The 17312-nt window shown below is 58.0% G+C and overlaps 1 protein-coding gene across 1 annotated transcript; it reads right to left on the bottom strand.

Moving 5' to 3' along the window:
* Positions 1–12758: 12758 nt before the first annotated feature.
* On the bottom strand, positions 12759–16252 carry LOC139182685 (uncharacterized). The gene is made up of 7 exons (XM_070787681.1): positions 15571–16252; positions 15296–15455; positions 14787–15101; positions 14366–14686; positions 14023–14289; positions 13256–13591; positions 12759–13107 (listed from the first exon to the last, which is right to left on the bottom strand). Exons 1-7 carry the CDS (start codon positions 16250–16252, stop codon positions 12759–12761), a joined length of 2430 nt encoding a protein of 809 aa, XP_070643782.1.
* Positions 16253–17312: the final 1060 nt, after the last annotated feature.

The following is a 17312-nucleotide window of genomic DNA, read 5'->3' as shown; positions in this document are numbered from 1 at the left end:
GGAGAGGTGATGATTTTACAACACGTGGAAATTGTACAAAATTCACATTTCAGGGCCTGTAAATAAAGTTTTATTGGCACATGGCCACAACCACTCATTTGCCTGTCATCCATGACAGCTCTCTCGACACAAGGGCAGAGCCGAGCAGTTGTGAGTGACCGAGGGGCCACAGAGCCTAAAATATTTCCTCCCTGGCCCTTTCCAAAAACAGGCTGAGAGCCGGAGCCAGCTCCGTGCTGCCCACACTTCCGTCACTCACGGGCCACAGCAAGGTCTCAGCAGGTCCAAGATGTGTTTTCATTTCCTGGTTTCCCTCGGTCAACTGGGGGCTAACATCGCCACTGACTCAGCCTTGCCCGTAGGGACTAAAGCCCTGCAATCATGGTTTTCATGCTCTGCACTTTTGTCCCCTAAAACACAAGAAAATCGCTCCATGACTTTTAAAAGCAGACGCTGCATCCTGTCCCTACGTCTGCCCTCAGAAGAGGGTCCCCGTGGCCCTGCTGACCTTGAGGCCTCTTCCTCCTGGCTCCAGGCTTCTCTGGCCCTGATGTTCCTCCCAGCCTGTGGTCACATCCGTTGGTCACCTGCCTCGCAGGCAATCACCTGGGTGGGGTCAGAGCCGGGGCCGAGGACTGGGGAGGAATCTGTCTGCTCTGTGTGGTGCTTGTCACTACCTTCCCTCTCCGAGCTGGCCCCGAGGGGTGAGTGTGGACTCCACCAAGCTCCCCAGAGGGAACCTGAGAAGAGCTGAGCTTTTCCCGAGCTCCTCAAGGAAAGAGACCAGCCTCACCCCATCCCGAGAGTCCTGGGTGACAGGACAGGAGTTGCGAGGTGTGTGTGTGTGTTAGGGGGTGGGCAGAAGTCTGACGAGCCCCTAGTGCTTTGAGAACAACGGGGAGAAGTCTGGGGTGTTGGGGTCATGTTTTTATTGGTGGGAGGCCATCACTGCCCCCCAGGTGGATCCTGGAGAGAGGGGTAGACCTGCGGTCCCAGCCATAAATCCCGGCTGGGGGCTGCTGCCGGTTCTCCAGTGGGAAATATCCAAGAGGGGCTACAAGCCATGTGGAAGTGGTGGGGGTGGGACGTGGCCCTCAGTACCTGCGGGAACATGTGGGCTCAGAGCATCCCACTCATACAATGTGAGCTCTGCTTCCCCTGCCCAGGAGAGCTCTGTGGATGCTGTTTCCACCTAAGGTAAGTAGAAGGTCATTCTAGGACCACACTCTGTGGGGCATTACGACCTGCAGAGGGACAGCGTTCTGACCCACTCAGTGTGGTCTGGGAGCCACTGGAAAGCGGGATAAGGTGGGTCATCTAGGGAACATTCCATCTGTTTTCTGTCTTGACTCAAACTAGTCCAGATGTCACACCATGGAGGACAGAGCCAAGTGTCCCCAACCTCCCTGGCAGGAGACTCCACCTGGAGTGAGCACGGAAACACACCCCGACAGATGGCCTGTGTGAGGCAGATGTTGGCCATGTGCAGCCCACCTGCAACTCTCTCTGGCTTGGGAGTTGTGAGTCATACATCCTGTGCTGTTGGACAGGCAGCCTCCGATAGGCCATGGCTGCTCATCCCTGCCCCGGTAGCCCCACCCGAAACACGCTGTCTCCTAGTCCCACAAGCTGCAAGGCAGGGCTGCGTGGCTGGAACCTGTTCGGTCACAGAGGTAGGTCTGCCTTTCACGGGACGCCTGCCCTCAGAAGGCAACCAGTCAATCCTAAAGGAAATCAACCCTGAATAGTCATTGGAAGGACTCATGCTAAAGCTGAAACTCCAATACTTGGGCCACTTGAGGTGAAGAGCTGACTTGCTGGAAAACACCCTGATGCTGGGAAAGATTGAAGGCGGGAGGAGAAGGGGACGACAGAGAATGAGATGGTTGGATGGCATCACCGACTCAACGGACATGAGTTTGAGCAAACTCCAGGAGATGATGAAGGACAGGGAAGCCTGGCGTGCTGCAGTCCACAAGGTCACAAAGAGTTGGACATGACTGAGCAGCTGAACAACTGCCTTTGTAAACGTTCCAGAATGTCAATGCAGAGGGCACCTGGCAAGAAGCTACCATGTCTTCAGGACAAGCGGAGAAGTGTCCTTCACTATCAGAGGATGGCAGAACATCCAAGACCCTTTGAAGGGTCCCCTGGAGGCTGGAGACCCAGGAGGAGCAAGAAGGACAGGGAGGCCAGTCAGACAGGCTCAGGACAGAGCAGCTTCCCTAGGGAAGGAGAGCTTAGCCTGGAGGGCCTCCAGGTGAAGTCGCGCTTTCCAGGAGGATAAAGAGGATGGCCCCACACTGGGCATGTGCTCACACCCAAGGGTTTCCTTATTAGAAGTCCCCAGTTGCCTGCCTGACTATTCCTGTGGGGCACATCCTGGACCCCCGCCCCTACTCAGGTGGTCTGTTCCTTTGGTTCCTGCTGCAGAAAAGAAAGAAACCCTTCCCCAGCCAGACCCAGGAAGCTCTGGGTGAGTCCAGGGAGGGCGGCAGGATCACATGGTCAGGATGGAGCGGCAGCTGTTCCCGCCTGAGCCCCTGCTGGGAAGCAGCTCGCTCCCCGTGCATGATAACCCTATGCGGTTCTAGATAGGAGAAGCGGGGAGCCTGGGTCAGAAAGTGACGCAAGAGCCCAAGTGAGATCACAGGGTCCCCGCCCTCCTCCAGGGGGCTCCCTCAGCAGGGTCCCACCAGGGATTGCATCCTATAGAACAGCCTATAGAAATCCCTGGGGCAGAGAGCAAGGGCCAGGCCTCAGACTGCGCACACCCAGGTCCAAAGAGGTCCCAGGCTTCTCTGTAAATATATAAAGAAGGCAGTGAGCACGTCAAGACAGTGTAGCCACACACATCATGGCATGGGGGGTGGGAGGCACACTCAGGACTGCCCGGAGGCCGCAGATGTGGGGCCCTTCAGCATGTGCCCCCAAGGGTGGGCAGCCCACCATGCCCGCAGGAGAGCCTGCCCTCCAGGGAAGGGCTGCTGGGGACTAGAGAGTGTGGCCTGGGGTCTAGGTCACAGGTTGCTTGTTTTCTTGGGTGTTCCTTTGGATCCTTCAGAAAAGGCCCCCTATTGCTGGCATTTCATTTAAGATTTTTTTTTTTTTTGATGTGGACTTTTTTTTTTTTTTTTTCAAGTCTTTATTGAATTTGTTACAATACTGCTTCTATTTTATGTTTTGTTTTGTTTTTTTGGACACAAGGCATGTGGGATCCCCGACCAAGGATGGAACCCAGGCCGCCTGCATTGGAAGGTAAGCCTTCATCGCTGGACCACCAGGGAAGTTCCTCAGATGCTCTTTCCAGCCCTTGATTCGGCCCCAGGGTTGAGAGGTGAGAGGGCTTCGAAGGCCAGAGCCAGCAAAGTGCTGGTAACTGGCTTGCAGACAAACAGCTGGAGTTTGCTAGTTCCCCGGTGTATAAATGATCCCAGCTTGGCCACCACAAGGCCACCGGGTGCAGGGCTGCAGAGTGTCCTCTGTGGGTTCTACACAGCCCAGCCTGGACCACCGGCTCCAGCTTCATCCACCAGGGAGGGGGCTGTGGTACACAGAAGCTGGGATGCCACCATTTCCCACAAAGAGAATTGGAGGAGCCTGGTTCCTTGGAGGAGCCTGGTTCTGGTGAACCACTGTCCACGTCGTGCCCCCAGTACAAGGCAGAGCCGAGATCCAGAGACACACCTTCAAGCCAAAGCACAGCTTCTCTCTCTCAAGGTCAGATGCTCTCCAGTGAGGTCCTGCGGAGACTTGGGTCCCAGAAGTGTTCATGCCCAGACAGAGAAGCCTACCCCCATGCTACCCAGGCCCCACTGTGGTGCTGGCCTCACCGTGGAGCCTCTGCTGGGCGTGTGGGCTCGGCTGTGACCTGCCGATCTGCCTCCTCCCACCTCGGTCTCAGGTGCCTGAGCTTCCAGAACATTCAGGCAGGTGGAGGCACCGCAGGGAGGGCAGGTCCATGCTCCCAGAGCCGCCCAGCCTGCCTCTGTCCTTCCACCTTCAGCAAGAGCAGCATTTGCTTTTTGAAGGGCACCCGTGTGTACACTCCATTTAAAGGATAACTTCTGATTATTTTCTTAATGGAAGAGCAAATATTTATGTCTTAGAAACCAAAGGGCAGGTTGGAATGTGTGGGAATACCGGCTTTGGGGCACTGCCACCGCTGCTTGACAGGGAGTGGGCAGGACAGCCCAGACTGTCGGCCGTGGTCAGCCTCGCTCAGCTGGAGCACAGAAGCCCTCGGACCGGGCGCGAGTCTGGTGGCCAGGACTCTGTTTGCCTTGGAGGGTGGAGGGAGGGGTGGTTCAACCCTCCTGACTCCTTTCCCATCGTGGGGAGGGAAGGGGGCGCTTCCACCTCCAGGAGCCTTCACTGTGCCTGGGGCGCCACTGCTGGGCTCCCCGACCCGGCCTCCTCCCCGCAAGCACGTGACGGCTGCCAGCCCGGACACGTGGACCGCGTGACCATCGGTCGACTGCCCATCAGCTGAGGCAGACTGTGCCAAGTGTTTAGGTTATTAGGACAGAAAAAAACAAAATGAAGAGCAGCCTGCACCCGAGAACAGAAAGCGGGAAGCAGAAGGGAGGCCACGGGAAGGGAACCGCTTTTCCCCAGGAGCCCCCAACACCCCTGCCCAGGTGGGCCCAGAAACCAGGCCGGCCGGGCCCTGAGAGGTTCTGCTGGGCTCCAGGGCCTGAGGACGCAGGGCTGTCCCCTGGCCCTAGAGCCAGACATCCCGTTTAGGGGGCCTCAGCACACACTCCAGGAAGCGCCGCTAGTCTGGTGTCTTCGGCAAGATCCAGCCTGTCCTCTGCCTGCCGGTCTGTCTGCTTCTCAACATGGTCGTTTTCCTTCCTATGTACACTGCATCTATCTGCATGGAGAAGGGTCCAGAGCCCCGGGTTGCTGGTGGAAACACCCAGAACAGTGCAGCCGGGCAGCTGGTGGGGAAGGAGAGCAGCCATGGCAACAGGCAGATGGGGGACTCGCCAGCCCTTGACCTCATGGGTGATTCGGTTCAGGGGCAGGGCCGGAGGCTGTGCAGCAGCCACAGGCCCAGGGTCCCAAGTGTCCTCATGGGGCAGTAGTAGGGTCTCTGCCATCAGTTAAGGATGGGAAAGAGCCCCTGGATAAGAAGAGGGGAGGTCGGGCCCCACCCCTGCAGGCCCAGCTGGCCCACGTGGACAGTACCAGGTGACAGACACTTTGGGTCCCCAGGCGACACCTCACAGCTCCCCAGCCACCCAGCAGGTGCTCCGTGGGGAAGGGTCCCACCCTCCGAGGACTGCCCACTTGGTGGGTCAGCAGTAGCCTCTCTCCTCAAGCAGGCTGGCCCCAAGTGGGCTTTTCTTTGCAGGCCACATGGCCACATCCGCCCTCCTCTGTAATCGTTTGCCCGTGGTGGGGCTGAAGTGGTGGGAATGGGTTCTTGTCACCCCAGCTGCCTGTGGAGGCAGAGGCGACACTGAGGTAGGACCTGGCATCACCGTCCTGGGCTCCTGTCTTGTCCTGCCCACATGGGCCTGCCGATGGACCCCAGGCGACACTGAGGTAGGACCCGGCATCACCGTCCTGGGCTCCTGTCTTGTCCTGCCCACATGGGCCTGCCAATGGACCCCAGGCGGCTGCCCCATGGCCCCCTTTTCATGCAGCCACCTTGGCTCCTGGACACCCTGTCCTTCTGAGTCCACTGAGTCCAGGGCAGACAGCCAGGTCTTGCCTGCACAGTGGCGGGAGCGAGGGGCACAGAAAGAGAGAGGAAGGGCCCGTATTGAGCAGGAACTGGTCAAAATCCTGGAAAGTGCCCTGTCAGTGACAGCAAGCACTGACCTGGGAATGGAAGGCAGCCAGGCCCCTGTGTGTGTGTGTGCATGCGCCACACGTGTGTCTCTCTCTGTGTGTGCATGTGTGTTGCATGTAGGTCTCTGTGTGTGTGCATACTGTGCAGTGCAGTGCACATACATGTGTCCACGTGTGTGCTTGCACTCCTGTCTATTTGAGAATACATACGCTGTGTATATGTGTGTGCAGGCATCTGTGTGCCTGTATGAGCATGTGTGTGCATGTACACTGTGTAAATGTGGCACACATGTGTGGGATGAGCACGTACGCTGCATGTACGTATGTGCGTGTGTACATATATGAGCATGTGTGTTGCATGTGGGTCTACGTGTGCACTCATGAGTGCATGTACACTGTGTGGTGTGGTGCACATACATGTGTTCACATGTGTGCTGGCACTCCTGTGTGTTTGTGAGAACCTGCTGCATGTGTACATGTGTGTGCACATGTGTGTGCGTGTAAGCATGTATTTGTAAGGCAGGACAGATGCTCCAGCAGGCAGGCTGAGGGGCCTCCTTCAGGGCCAGCAGGACCCAGGACGGCACTCATCCAAGACAACAGGAAGTGGCTCTGGGTCCACATGACCACGTGCCCACCCACCACGTCCCTCCAGGGAGCCCAGATGTGTTATCTGTGGGCCGCTCTGGCAAGGATCTGCTGAAAGGTGCGACTTCACAGGGGCCTGGGAGGCTAGTGGTGGCCTCATGGGAGCCTCTGGATGGCTGCTATTTACACCCTGGTGTACGGAGACTGGGGGAGCCTGGGGCCCCATCCCTCCCTGCTCGACCCCAGGCAGAGGCGGTCCTGTCCCTGCCCCCATTCACCCCCGGGGTGGATCCACCAGAGCTGACTTCCTCCCTTGCTCCTAGCGCCCTTTGGGCCTGCAGTCATGTCCAGAAGGACCCCAGGCGCCCGCTGGACGGGGAGGTGGGGCGGCTGGCCTCGCCTGCTGTTCTGCGAGAGGCTGACTCTCCTTGACCTCCAGGGAGCCCCACAGCCATGCCGGCCGTCCTTTAAAGAGCAGCTGGTTATCTCAAATGCCAGGCCCCATGCTGGAGCCCTTCCTGCCGGGGACCGCGGGCTGCCGGCAGAGGCCCGGGCGGCAGCTGCTCGGAGAGCTGGAGGCTTCTGATTTGCGTCAGTGCCGAACTAGCCGGGAGGGGCCTTCAGCTGGGCGCCTGGCAGCGTCAGGGAATCAAGGTGACATCACGGCTCCCGGGCTCTGGCCCTGCCTGCCCAGAGGGCCCCCAGAGAGACGGGCTGCGCGTCCACCAAGTGCAGCCTGCTGAGCCCACACTCCCGGACCCCGCGAGCTGGACGGCTCGGGAAGTGCGGCTTCTGGAAGCAGTGTCTGTGATGCCAGCACCCCGGGGTCAGGCCCGGAGAGGAGGAAGTGGAAGCCGGCTTGTCTGCCCACCGCGGACTCTGGAGGGCTCCCAGGAACAGCGGCTTGCCATCCTGCGGCTACCGGAGGACTCCGGCTAACTGAGAGACTTGGCAGAGCTGGCCGTGATGGCAAACCTACAATTTCCCTGAGATGAGAGTCTCCCTGAGGACCCAAATGGAAACCACAGCTGCGAGAGCGTGTGGGAAGACACTGGCTTTGAGACCCTGTCCTCAGTGCTCTTGGAGCCCCAGGTGTGAGCCAGCAGTCTCCTGGGAGCAGAGAGCGGGTCTGGGCCAGCGGTGCTCCACAGCTCCCGCACGTGGTCCCCAGCCCTCCCCTCGTCACCAACCCCTCCCACTCTGGGGCAGGAGCAGCCGGTCACCTCAGAGACTACACACTTGATCCTTACAAAGGCCTTCGAAGGCCTTTGGGGTCCCCCCAACTCCCCTCAACCTGCTCTGAGCTGAAACGAGTAGGGTGTCCCGCTGACAGCCCTGCACCCTCCGGAGCACCCCTGACAACAGGGTGCTCCCAACTTCTCTGGGCAGGGACCACCCACGAACCCCGCCTCCCTCTGCACCTTGGTGACACCCCTGCGTGTCAGTGGGGTCTCGGTTTACCTGCTCGGCGTGGCCCTCCGGACGCAGCAAGCGTGGCGGGGAGGAGTTGCTGTCACCACCCGCTGCAGTGCACGCTGTGCCCTCAGCCTGGGGGCTGCCGTCTCCCCAGCCACGCTGGGCCCCTGGAGGCCCGAGTCTGCTTGCTGCCGCCCCCGCAGACCTCAGCGCTGGGTGCCTGGTGCAGGGAAACCTGGGCCCGGATTGTTTACATCTTTCTCATAACGCTCGCTTTCACTCGGGCCCACTGGCCCTTGTTCACGGGGGAGCCAGCTGCCCTCCCCTCCCCTTGGAGAATCAAAGAATCCAGTTGGAGGAGTTTTCAGGGGTCCTGCCCCACCCCCCATCCCCACCGAGTGACGGCGCAGGCCCAGTGGGGGGATTCAGCGAGGGAATCCCGCACCCCACAGGAACTCTCCGACTCAACCCCGGGCCCATTAACCTCGGGGCCCCACCGCCTGTGAGAGCCTCAGGCCAGGCTTCTCAGGCGGCTGCCCACAGGGGCCAGCTGAGCTGGTCACCCCAGGTCACGGGAGCTGTGCCTGTGAAGACAAGGGGAAGGAGACAGGAGGGCTGGAGCTGCCGTCAGCCGTGGTGTAGAACAGCCCCGTGTCACCAGCACCCCACGATATGGTGAGAGTGCGGCTGCCACGGTCTGTCTGAGGGCCTCCCTCCCCAGCCCTGACCCCCAGCCCCGATTCTGCCCAGAGTTCTGACCGGCTCTGGGTTGAGTCACCCGAGTGTCCCTCACTCTGAGTGTCCTGGGTGTAGCCGTTTCCGGGCGGGCTAAACCACAGAAATCCATTCTCACAGCCTTAGAGGCCAGACGTCTGAAGTCAAGGTGTGGGGAGTGGCCGGCTCCTTCTGAGGCCGTGAGGCAGGGTCTGACCCAGGCCTGGCCAGCTCCTCTTGGTTCCCCTCGCCCTGTGGACACATCCCCCCATCTCTGCCTCCATGTGTGCCTGTCTCTCCTCTGTCACTGGACTTAGAGTCGCCTTGATCCAGGACACCCTCCTCGATCACGCCTGAAGAGGCCACATTTCACGCAAGATCCCACGCTCGGGTCTGGGCCCCCATCAGCCCCTCTGCCAGGTTAGCAGAAAGAACGACTTCTGATCTTTAATATGCGCTCATCTAATTGGAGAAAGAAATGGCAACTCACTCCAGTATTCTTGCCTGGAGAATCCCAGGGACGGGGGAGCCTGGTGGGCTACCGTCTATGGGGTCGCACAGAGTCGGACACGACTGAAGTGACTTAGCAGCAGCGGCATCTAATTGGCCTAACCTGGTGTCTCAGATCAGGAAACTGAGGCCGGAGGATAAAGGAAGGCCTCAGTTTGGGATGGGATGAGAGCAGGGGCTGCTGCTCCCCTGACCTCAGGGGCTCGGTGTGACTGTAGGAGTCCGTCTTGGCCCCATCGGGTGACTCAGACCTCTGGAGGCCACCCTTCTGCCTGCCAGCTCCCTAGCTCTGCTGCCCCTCGTTGGCCCTGTGATCTCTGGATGGGTCCACCTCAGAGTGGTCTGGCTTGCTAAGGGCCGGCCGCGGCCCTGGCTCCTCCTGGCCAGCGGGGGGCTGGGGCCGGCCACTCCTACGCCTGGACCCTGAGCCACACCATGTTGTGCACTGTCGCTGCGACCTGCCTAGGCCCACAGAGCCGGCCGAGCAAGGCCTGGGAGCTGGTTGGCCTGGTGACAGCCGCAGCCTGGGCTGCTCAGAGCAGGGCAGACCCCCTCCCATCCCTGCCCCGGGCCGCCAGCTGGGGTGGCGCCCCACTTCTAAAGGGCGTGGCCTCCAAAGCCGGAGCAGGCCAGGCTGCTTCTGCCCGACCCCAGAGTGGACGTGACTCATGGTGGAGGCCTCCCAGGGGAAGGCGGGGGTGGAGGGGACCAGGCTGAGAGGGGCGGGAAGAGTATCTGGCCACAAATAGCTGCACACATGCTAGCTTCCAACTCCTGCCATGCAGAGGGTGGGGCAGGCCCTGGAGCCGGGGCCCCTGTTGTGGGAGCAGTGGGGACTCCTGGGCTGGGGGGATGGGCAAGCTGCGACGCCCCCCATCCGAGAGAGGCCAGGATGTCTCGGGGTGGGGCAGGGCACGCTTTGGTGCCATTGCCAGAGCAGACAGGGTCATTCCTGGGGCTCAGGGTAAGGGGACAGATGGACGCACTTCACCCTGAGCCTCTGGGCATCTAGGAAGATTGCCTCAGCTTCAGGAGTCCCTGGGCACCCCAGGGAGAGGAGGGGCCAGGGGGAAGTGGAACCCTGGCTCCAGAAATGAGACGGGCAGGTGGGCCCTCCGAGGGGACGCAGGAGCCTTGGGGGTGGAGGTCGGAGGGCCTGTGGCCCTTCCCTTCACCCACAGAGCCTGGCCCTTGTCTGGGCCCTGCTTGTTCGCCTCACATTTCTGACGGCTGGTGAGCAGCAGCCGAGACGTGGTCCCCATGGCTGTGGTCTGGGGTCACTGGTTTTCCACGCAGGACAGCCCCAGGTGGCCCCTGGAGTAGTCCCAGCCCACTCTGGGGTGCTCAACTCGGGATTTCATGGGACAGAAGTGCCTCTGATGTGGCTCAGGGACACATGGGGCTGAGGGCCTGGGTGGTTTCCAAGGTGAGTTTTCTGTGCAATGAATCCCCAGGCCATGCCCCAGTCAGGGAATGTCAGGGCAGGCTTTTGCAGCCTACCCACCCATACTCTAGCTCCAGCTGGGGGTCTTCTGGGTTTAAGACTCTGGGCACACCCACCCTAGGCGGTTCCGTTTCAGTCTGAGCCTGGGGCCTCGTCTCAGGAGTGTTCAGCTCTGTCCCCATCCCCCGCTGGGACTCCTTCTCCAAGGACAGCTCTGTGTGATACCCCAGCTTGGAGAGTCTGGTTCCCATGATAGAATGGAGCAAAAGAGCCTAGACTGGGCTGAGTGGGGCTGCAGGGGTCAGGGCTACAGCTCAGCACATCCAGGCATCCACATGAGCAGATGAACCAGTACTCTGGGCGCGTGTCCTGGGGAGGAAGGGATTGGCTGTGACCATGACGAGCTGTTCTACTGCGCATGGTGGCTACACTGAGGGCCTGGGATGTGTTGTCTCACTTAAAGATCTCAACCTTTAACAGAGATGTGGTGGGCCTCAAGTTTTAGGAGGGAAGCCCCAGGCTCTAACAGCCTCCTGGCCCCACGCTCCAGACAGCAGAACCGAGATTTCCACGTGGCTCATCGCTCAATGCGAGGGTCCTGCTGCAGTAACAAGTGACCATACCTTGAGTGGCTTCAGATACAGCTTTATGTTCATACAGTTTAAGAGGTCTTACGTAAATGGTACTGGGCTAAAGCCAAGGTGTGGGCAGACCTGTTTCCCCCTGGAGGCTCCAGGGAGATCTATTTCCTGGCTTGTCCTGCTTCTGGGGTCCTGCTCTCCTAGGCTCGGAGCCTTCCTCTACTCACAGCCAGTGGCGGGCGTCAAACTGTTGCCACACTGCATCTCTCCAGCACTGATTCTCCCCTCCCCCATGTAAGGGACCCCTGCGAATCCCCTGGGCCCGCCCAGAAAATCTAAGGTCATCCTCTCATTTTAAGGCAGGAGACTAGGGACCCAGTCCCCTTGCTGTATTCACAGGCCCCGGGATTAGAAAGTGAACAGCCTTGCCACCCACCTCACTCAGGGGCCCCAGCGCTCTGCCCACATCATCTCCTTGACCTCACGTGCGTGTGTCTGGCCCTGCCAAGGACAAAGAGCCACCTCAGTACTCCCCACTCTTCTCTGCTTGCCTCATCCAGGCGCCAGGCCTGGGTGGCCCTGGAGGATCTGGTGGCCGGGGCACAGGCTGCCCATTGTCATTCTCTGGGTGGATCACACAGAGCCTGGCAGGCCCACGGTGGGTGTCCTCCCGCCCCGGTAAACAGGCCTTTGTTCCAGGGCCTGGGTCCCCCACCCTGTGCTACAACAGCCAAGCCCAGGCTCTGAGTCTGGTTCCCTGCCTACCAGCCAGGCGATGACATTGTCATCTGGTCACCTGGTCAGTGCCATGAGCTGTCACTGGCATCTGATGGACCGAGGCTCAGACCCAGAAGTTCTGGGGCGGGGTGAGCAGAGCCCCCAAGGAGCACTCAGTGTAGAGCTCCCACCGGCCTGGAGGAGAAGGCAATGGGAGAAGGAACTTTAAGGCAAAATTTGAGATTCCAAAGACACGGTAGCTTTGTCGTGGGGCGGGGGGACCCCTTCCAGATCTCTGGGGTGGGGGTGCATCTCACAGCTTTCACGCTGAGTGTTCTCAAGGAAAGGGTGGGCGTCCCACACCCCGTGACATTTACGGGCCTGCTGGCCAGAAAGTGCTGGGTGTGTCTTGATTTTTGTCACTATTGTCACCAAGGAAAAAAGGGAAAGGAGACGGGTGCCCCCAAGGGAGGAAAGAGAGATGGCATCCACAATCGCATTGAGGTTCAGATCTGAAGGAAATGACGCAGGCAAAGGCCAGGATCCCAGAGGCAGGCAAGCAGTCTGGATCCCTGGTTCAGCTTCGCTCCCCACCGGTGTGACCTCTGCTCCAGAGCATCTATTTCGTTCCAAGGGGGACCAATTTCTATCCTGCCTGGGTCTGTGCCCACTCTGGGAGCCACTGATCCCACCTGGATGTGTTCATTGACCTCAGGAGTTGGGGGAAGGGGCAGGCCCAGAAACACATCCACATACAGAAACGTGTCCCACTTCTGCAGACCCTCCAGATAAACCGGGCAAGCCCTTGGGGCTCCTATCCAGAGCCCAGGGGACAGAAAGGCTGTGGACCCAGATCTCAGCCTCTGCACAGGGTCTGAACTGCTGACAGCAGTGCGGAACCCTAAAGTCTGCGTGCAGCTTCAGGACCAGGGAGTCAGGGGAGGGAAGACTGCTCTTGTGAACACAGACCCGGAATGGGGTGGGCCTCATCGGTGCGACCATGGGGCCTCGTGCAGGCGCGACAGCGGGGCCTTGTGCAGGCACGGCAATGGGGGCTTGTACAGGTGTGATGATGGGGGCTTGTACAGGTGTGATGATGGGGGCTTGTACAGGGACCATGATGGGGCTTGTACAGGTGTGATGATGGGGCTTGTACAGGTGTGATGATGGGACTTGTACAGGGATGATGATGGGGGCTTGTACAGGTGTGATGATGGGGCTTGTACAGGGATGATGATGGGGCTTGTACAGGTGTGATGATGAGGCTTGTACAGGGATGATGATGGGGGCTTGTACAGGTGTGATGATGGGGCTTGTACAGGGATGATGATGGGGCTTGTACAGGTGTGATGATGAGGCTTGTACAGGTGTGATGATGGGGGCTTGTACAGGTGTGATGATGGGGCTTGTACAGGGATGATGATGGGGCTTGTACAGGTGTGATGATGAGGCCTTGTACAGGTGTGATGATGGGGGCTTGTACAGGTGTGATGATGGGGGCTTGTACAGGTGTGATGATGAGGCCTTGTACAGGTGTGATGATGGGGGCTTGTACAGGGACGATGATGGGGCTTGTACAGGGATGATGATGGGGCTTATACAGGTGTGATGATGGGGCCTTGTACAGGGACGATGATGGGACTTGTTATGATGGGGCTTGTACAGGGATGATGATGAGGCCTTGTACAGGTGTGATGATGGGGGCTTGTACAGGGACGATGATGGGGCTTGTACAGGGATGATGATGGGGCTTGTACAGGTGTTATGATGGGGCTTGTACAGGGATGATGATGGGGTTTGTACAGGGATGATGATGGGGCTTGTACAGGTGTGATGATGGGGCCTTGTACAGGTGTGATGATGAGGCCTTGTACAGGTGTGATGATGGGGCTTGTACAGGTGTGATGATGGGCCTTGTACAGGTGTGATGATGGGGGCTTGTACAGGGATGATGATGGGGCTTGTACAGGTGTGATGATGAGGCCTTGTACAGGTGTGATGATGGGGGCTTGTACAGGTGTGATGATGGGGGCTTGTACAGGTGTGATGATGGGCCTTGTACAGGTGTGATGATGGGGGCTTGTACAGGGATGATGATGGGGCTTGTACAGGTGTGATGATGAGGCTTGTACAGGTGTGATGATGGGGGCTTGTACAGGTGTGATGATGGGGCTTGTACAGGGATGATGATGGGGCTTGTACAGGTGTGATGATGAGGCCTTGTACAGGTGTGATGATGGGGGCTTGTACAGGTGTGATGATGGGGGCTTGTACAGGTGTGATGATGAGGCCTTGTACAGGTGTGATGATGGGGGCTTGTACAGGGACGATGATGGGGCTTGTACAGGGATGATGATGGGGCTTATACAGGTGTGATGATGGGGCCTTGTACAGGGACGATGATGGGACTTGTTATGATGGGGCTTGTACAGGGATGATGATGGGGCTTGTACAGGGATGATGATGAGGCCTTGTACAGGTGTGATGATGGGGGCTTGTACAGGGACGATGATGGGGCTTGTACAGGGATGATGATGGGGCTTGTACAGGTGTTATGATGGGGCTTGTACAGGGATGATGATGGGGTTTGTACAGGGATGATGATGGGGCTTGTACAGGTGTGATGATGGGGCCTTGTACAGGTGTGATGATGAGGCCTTGTACAGGTGTGATGATGGGGCTTGTACAGGTGTGATGATGGGCCTTGTACAGGTGTGATGATGGGGGCTTGTACAGGGATGATGATGGGTCTTGTACAGGGATGATGATGGGGCCTTGTACAGGTGTGATGATGGGGCCTTGTACAGGGATGATGATGGGGCTTGTACAGGTGTGATGATGGGGCTTGTACAGGTGTGATGATGAGGCCTTGTACAGGTGTGATGATGGGGCTTGTACAGGTGTGATGATGGGCCTTGTACAGGTGTGATGATGGGGGCTTGTAGAGGGATGATGATGGGGCTTGTACAGGGATGATGATGGGGCTTGTACAGGTGTGATGATGGGGCTTCTACAGGTGTGATGATGAGGCCTTGTACAGGTGTGATGATGGGGGCTTGTACAGGTGTGATGATGGGGGCTTGTACAGGTGTGATGATGAGGCCTTGTACAGGTGTGATGATGGGGGCTTGTACAGGGACAATGATGGGGCTTGTACAGGGATGATGATGGGGCTTATACAGGTGTGATGATGGGGCCTTGTACAGGGACGATGATGGGACTTGTTATGATGGGGCTTGTACAGGGATGATGATGGGGCTTGTACAGGGATGATGATGAGGCCTTGTACAGGTGTGATGATGGGGGCTTGTACAGGGACGATGATGGGGCTTGTACAGGGATGATGATGGGGCTTGTACAGGTGTTATGATGGGGCTTGTACAGGGATGATGATGGGGTTTGTACAGGGATGATGATGGGGCTTGTACAGGTGTGATGATGGGGCCTTGTACAGGTGTGATGATGAGGCCTTGTACAGGTGTGATGATGAGGCCTTGTACAGGTGTGATGATGGGGCTTGTACAGGTGTGATGATGGGGGTTTGTACAGGTGTGATGATGGGGCTTCTACAGGTGTGATGATGAGGCCTTGTACAGGTGTGATGATGGGGGCTTGTACAGGTGTGATGATGGGGGCTTGTACAGGTGTGATGATGAGGCCTTGTACAGGTGTGATGATGGGGGCTTGTACAGGGACAATGATGGGGCTTGTACAGGGATGATGATGGGGCTTATACAGGTGTGATGATGGGGCCTTGTACAGGGACGATGATGGGACTTGTTATGATGGGGCTTGTACAGGGATGATGATGGGGCTTGTACAGGGATGATGATGAGGCCTTGTACAGGTGTGATGATGGGGGCTTGTACAGGGACGATGATGGGGCTTGTACAGGGATGATGATGGGGCTTGTACAGGTGTTATGATGGGGCTTGTACAGGGATGATGATGGGGTTTGTACAGGGATGATGATGGGGCTTGTACAGGTGTGATGATGGGGCCTTGTACAGGTGTGATGATGAGGCCTTGTACAGGTGTGATGATGGGGCTTGTACAGGTGTGATGATGGGCCTTGTACAGGTGTGATGATGGGGGCTTGTACAGGGATGATGATGGGTCTTGTACAGGGATGATGATGGGGCCTTGTACAGGTGTGATGATGGGGCCTTGTACAGGGATGATGATGGGGCTTGTACAGGTGTGATGATGGGGCTTGTACAGGTGTGATGATGAGGCCTTGTACAGGTGTGATGATGGGGCTTGTACAGGTGTGATGATGGGCCTTGTACAGGTGTGATGATGGGGGCTTGTAGAGGGATGATGATGGGGCTTGTACAGGGATGATGATGGGGCTTGTACAGGTGTGATGATGGGGGTTTGTACAGGTGTGATGATGGGGCTTGTACAGGTGTGATGATGAGGCCTTGTACAGGTGTGATGATGGGGGCTTGTACAGGTGTGATGATGGGGGCTTGTACATGTGTGATGATGGGCCTTGTACAGGTGTGATGACGGGGCTTGTACAGGGATTATGATGGGAGCTTGTACAGGGATGATGATGGGGCTTTGTACTGGTGTGATGATGGGGGCTTGTACAGGTGCTGCTGGTGCTCTCTGAGATGATGCAGCTTGCCTGGCACACCACACGACTGGCATCTTTCAGAATTGAGCAGGAAACAGATGGCCCACTCATGGGGGCAGTGGAAGAGATTTGTTAATAAAAAGAACATTTCAGAGGTATTGGCAGGGTTGAGGGAAACAACCAGGACTGCTGAGGCATTACGGCACTTGTGAGCATAGAAGCCCCAGTTAGAAGGGGCACAGGAAGAAGAGCTGTCACCAGGATGAGAGCAGGAGCCTGGGAAAGACCACCTGGTAGGACTGGTGCCCCTGGCTAGATGGCCCCTGTGTGAACCAGCACAGTGAGGCCCCCATTTGCTTCTTCCTTGCCAGTCCTGACCTGCCCCTGCCTCTAACTGGCTAGGCCACAGCTGGAAGCCAGGAGGTGAAGGAGCCAGGAGGGCAAAGTCACCACATACCGGGCAGCTTCCTGAAGCACAGTATAGGCAGGATAGAGAGGGATGGAGGGAGTATGTGGGGTGAGCAGAAGTATCCAGGCATTACCCCCAATTAGTAGTGACCAGACGGTGAAGAGGATGGTGGTGGTGAAGGTGATGGAGGTGGTGGTGGTGATGGTGATGGTGGTGATGTTGGTTGTGATGATGCTGATGGTGGTGGTGGTGATGGTGATGGTGGTGATGTTGGTTGTGATGATGCTGATGGTGGTGGTGGTGATGGTGATGGTGGTGATCTTGGTTGTGATGATGCTGATGGTGGTGGTGGCGGTGATGGTGGTGAAGATGATGGAGGTGGTGATGGAGCTGGTGATGGAGGTGATGGTGGTGGTAATGGTGATGACGGTGACAGTGAAGGAGATTGAGGTGGTGGAGGTGACGATGGTGACGATGCTGGTGATGGTGGTGGTGATGTTGATGGAGGTGATGGAGGTGGTGGTGGTGATGGGGACAGTGAGGTTGGTT

The sequence above is a fragment of the Bos indicus genome, chromosome 1 (assembly GCF_029378745.1).
Source record: "Bos indicus isolate NIAB-ARS_2022 breed Sahiwal x Tharparkar chromosome 1, NIAB-ARS_B.indTharparkar_mat_pri_1.0, whole genome shotgun sequence".
Classification (NCBI taxonomy): domain Eukaryota; kingdom Metazoa; phylum Chordata; class Mammalia; order Artiodactyla; family Bovidae; genus Bos; species Bos indicus.
This window is presented reverse-complemented; position numbering and strand designations above follow the sequence as displayed.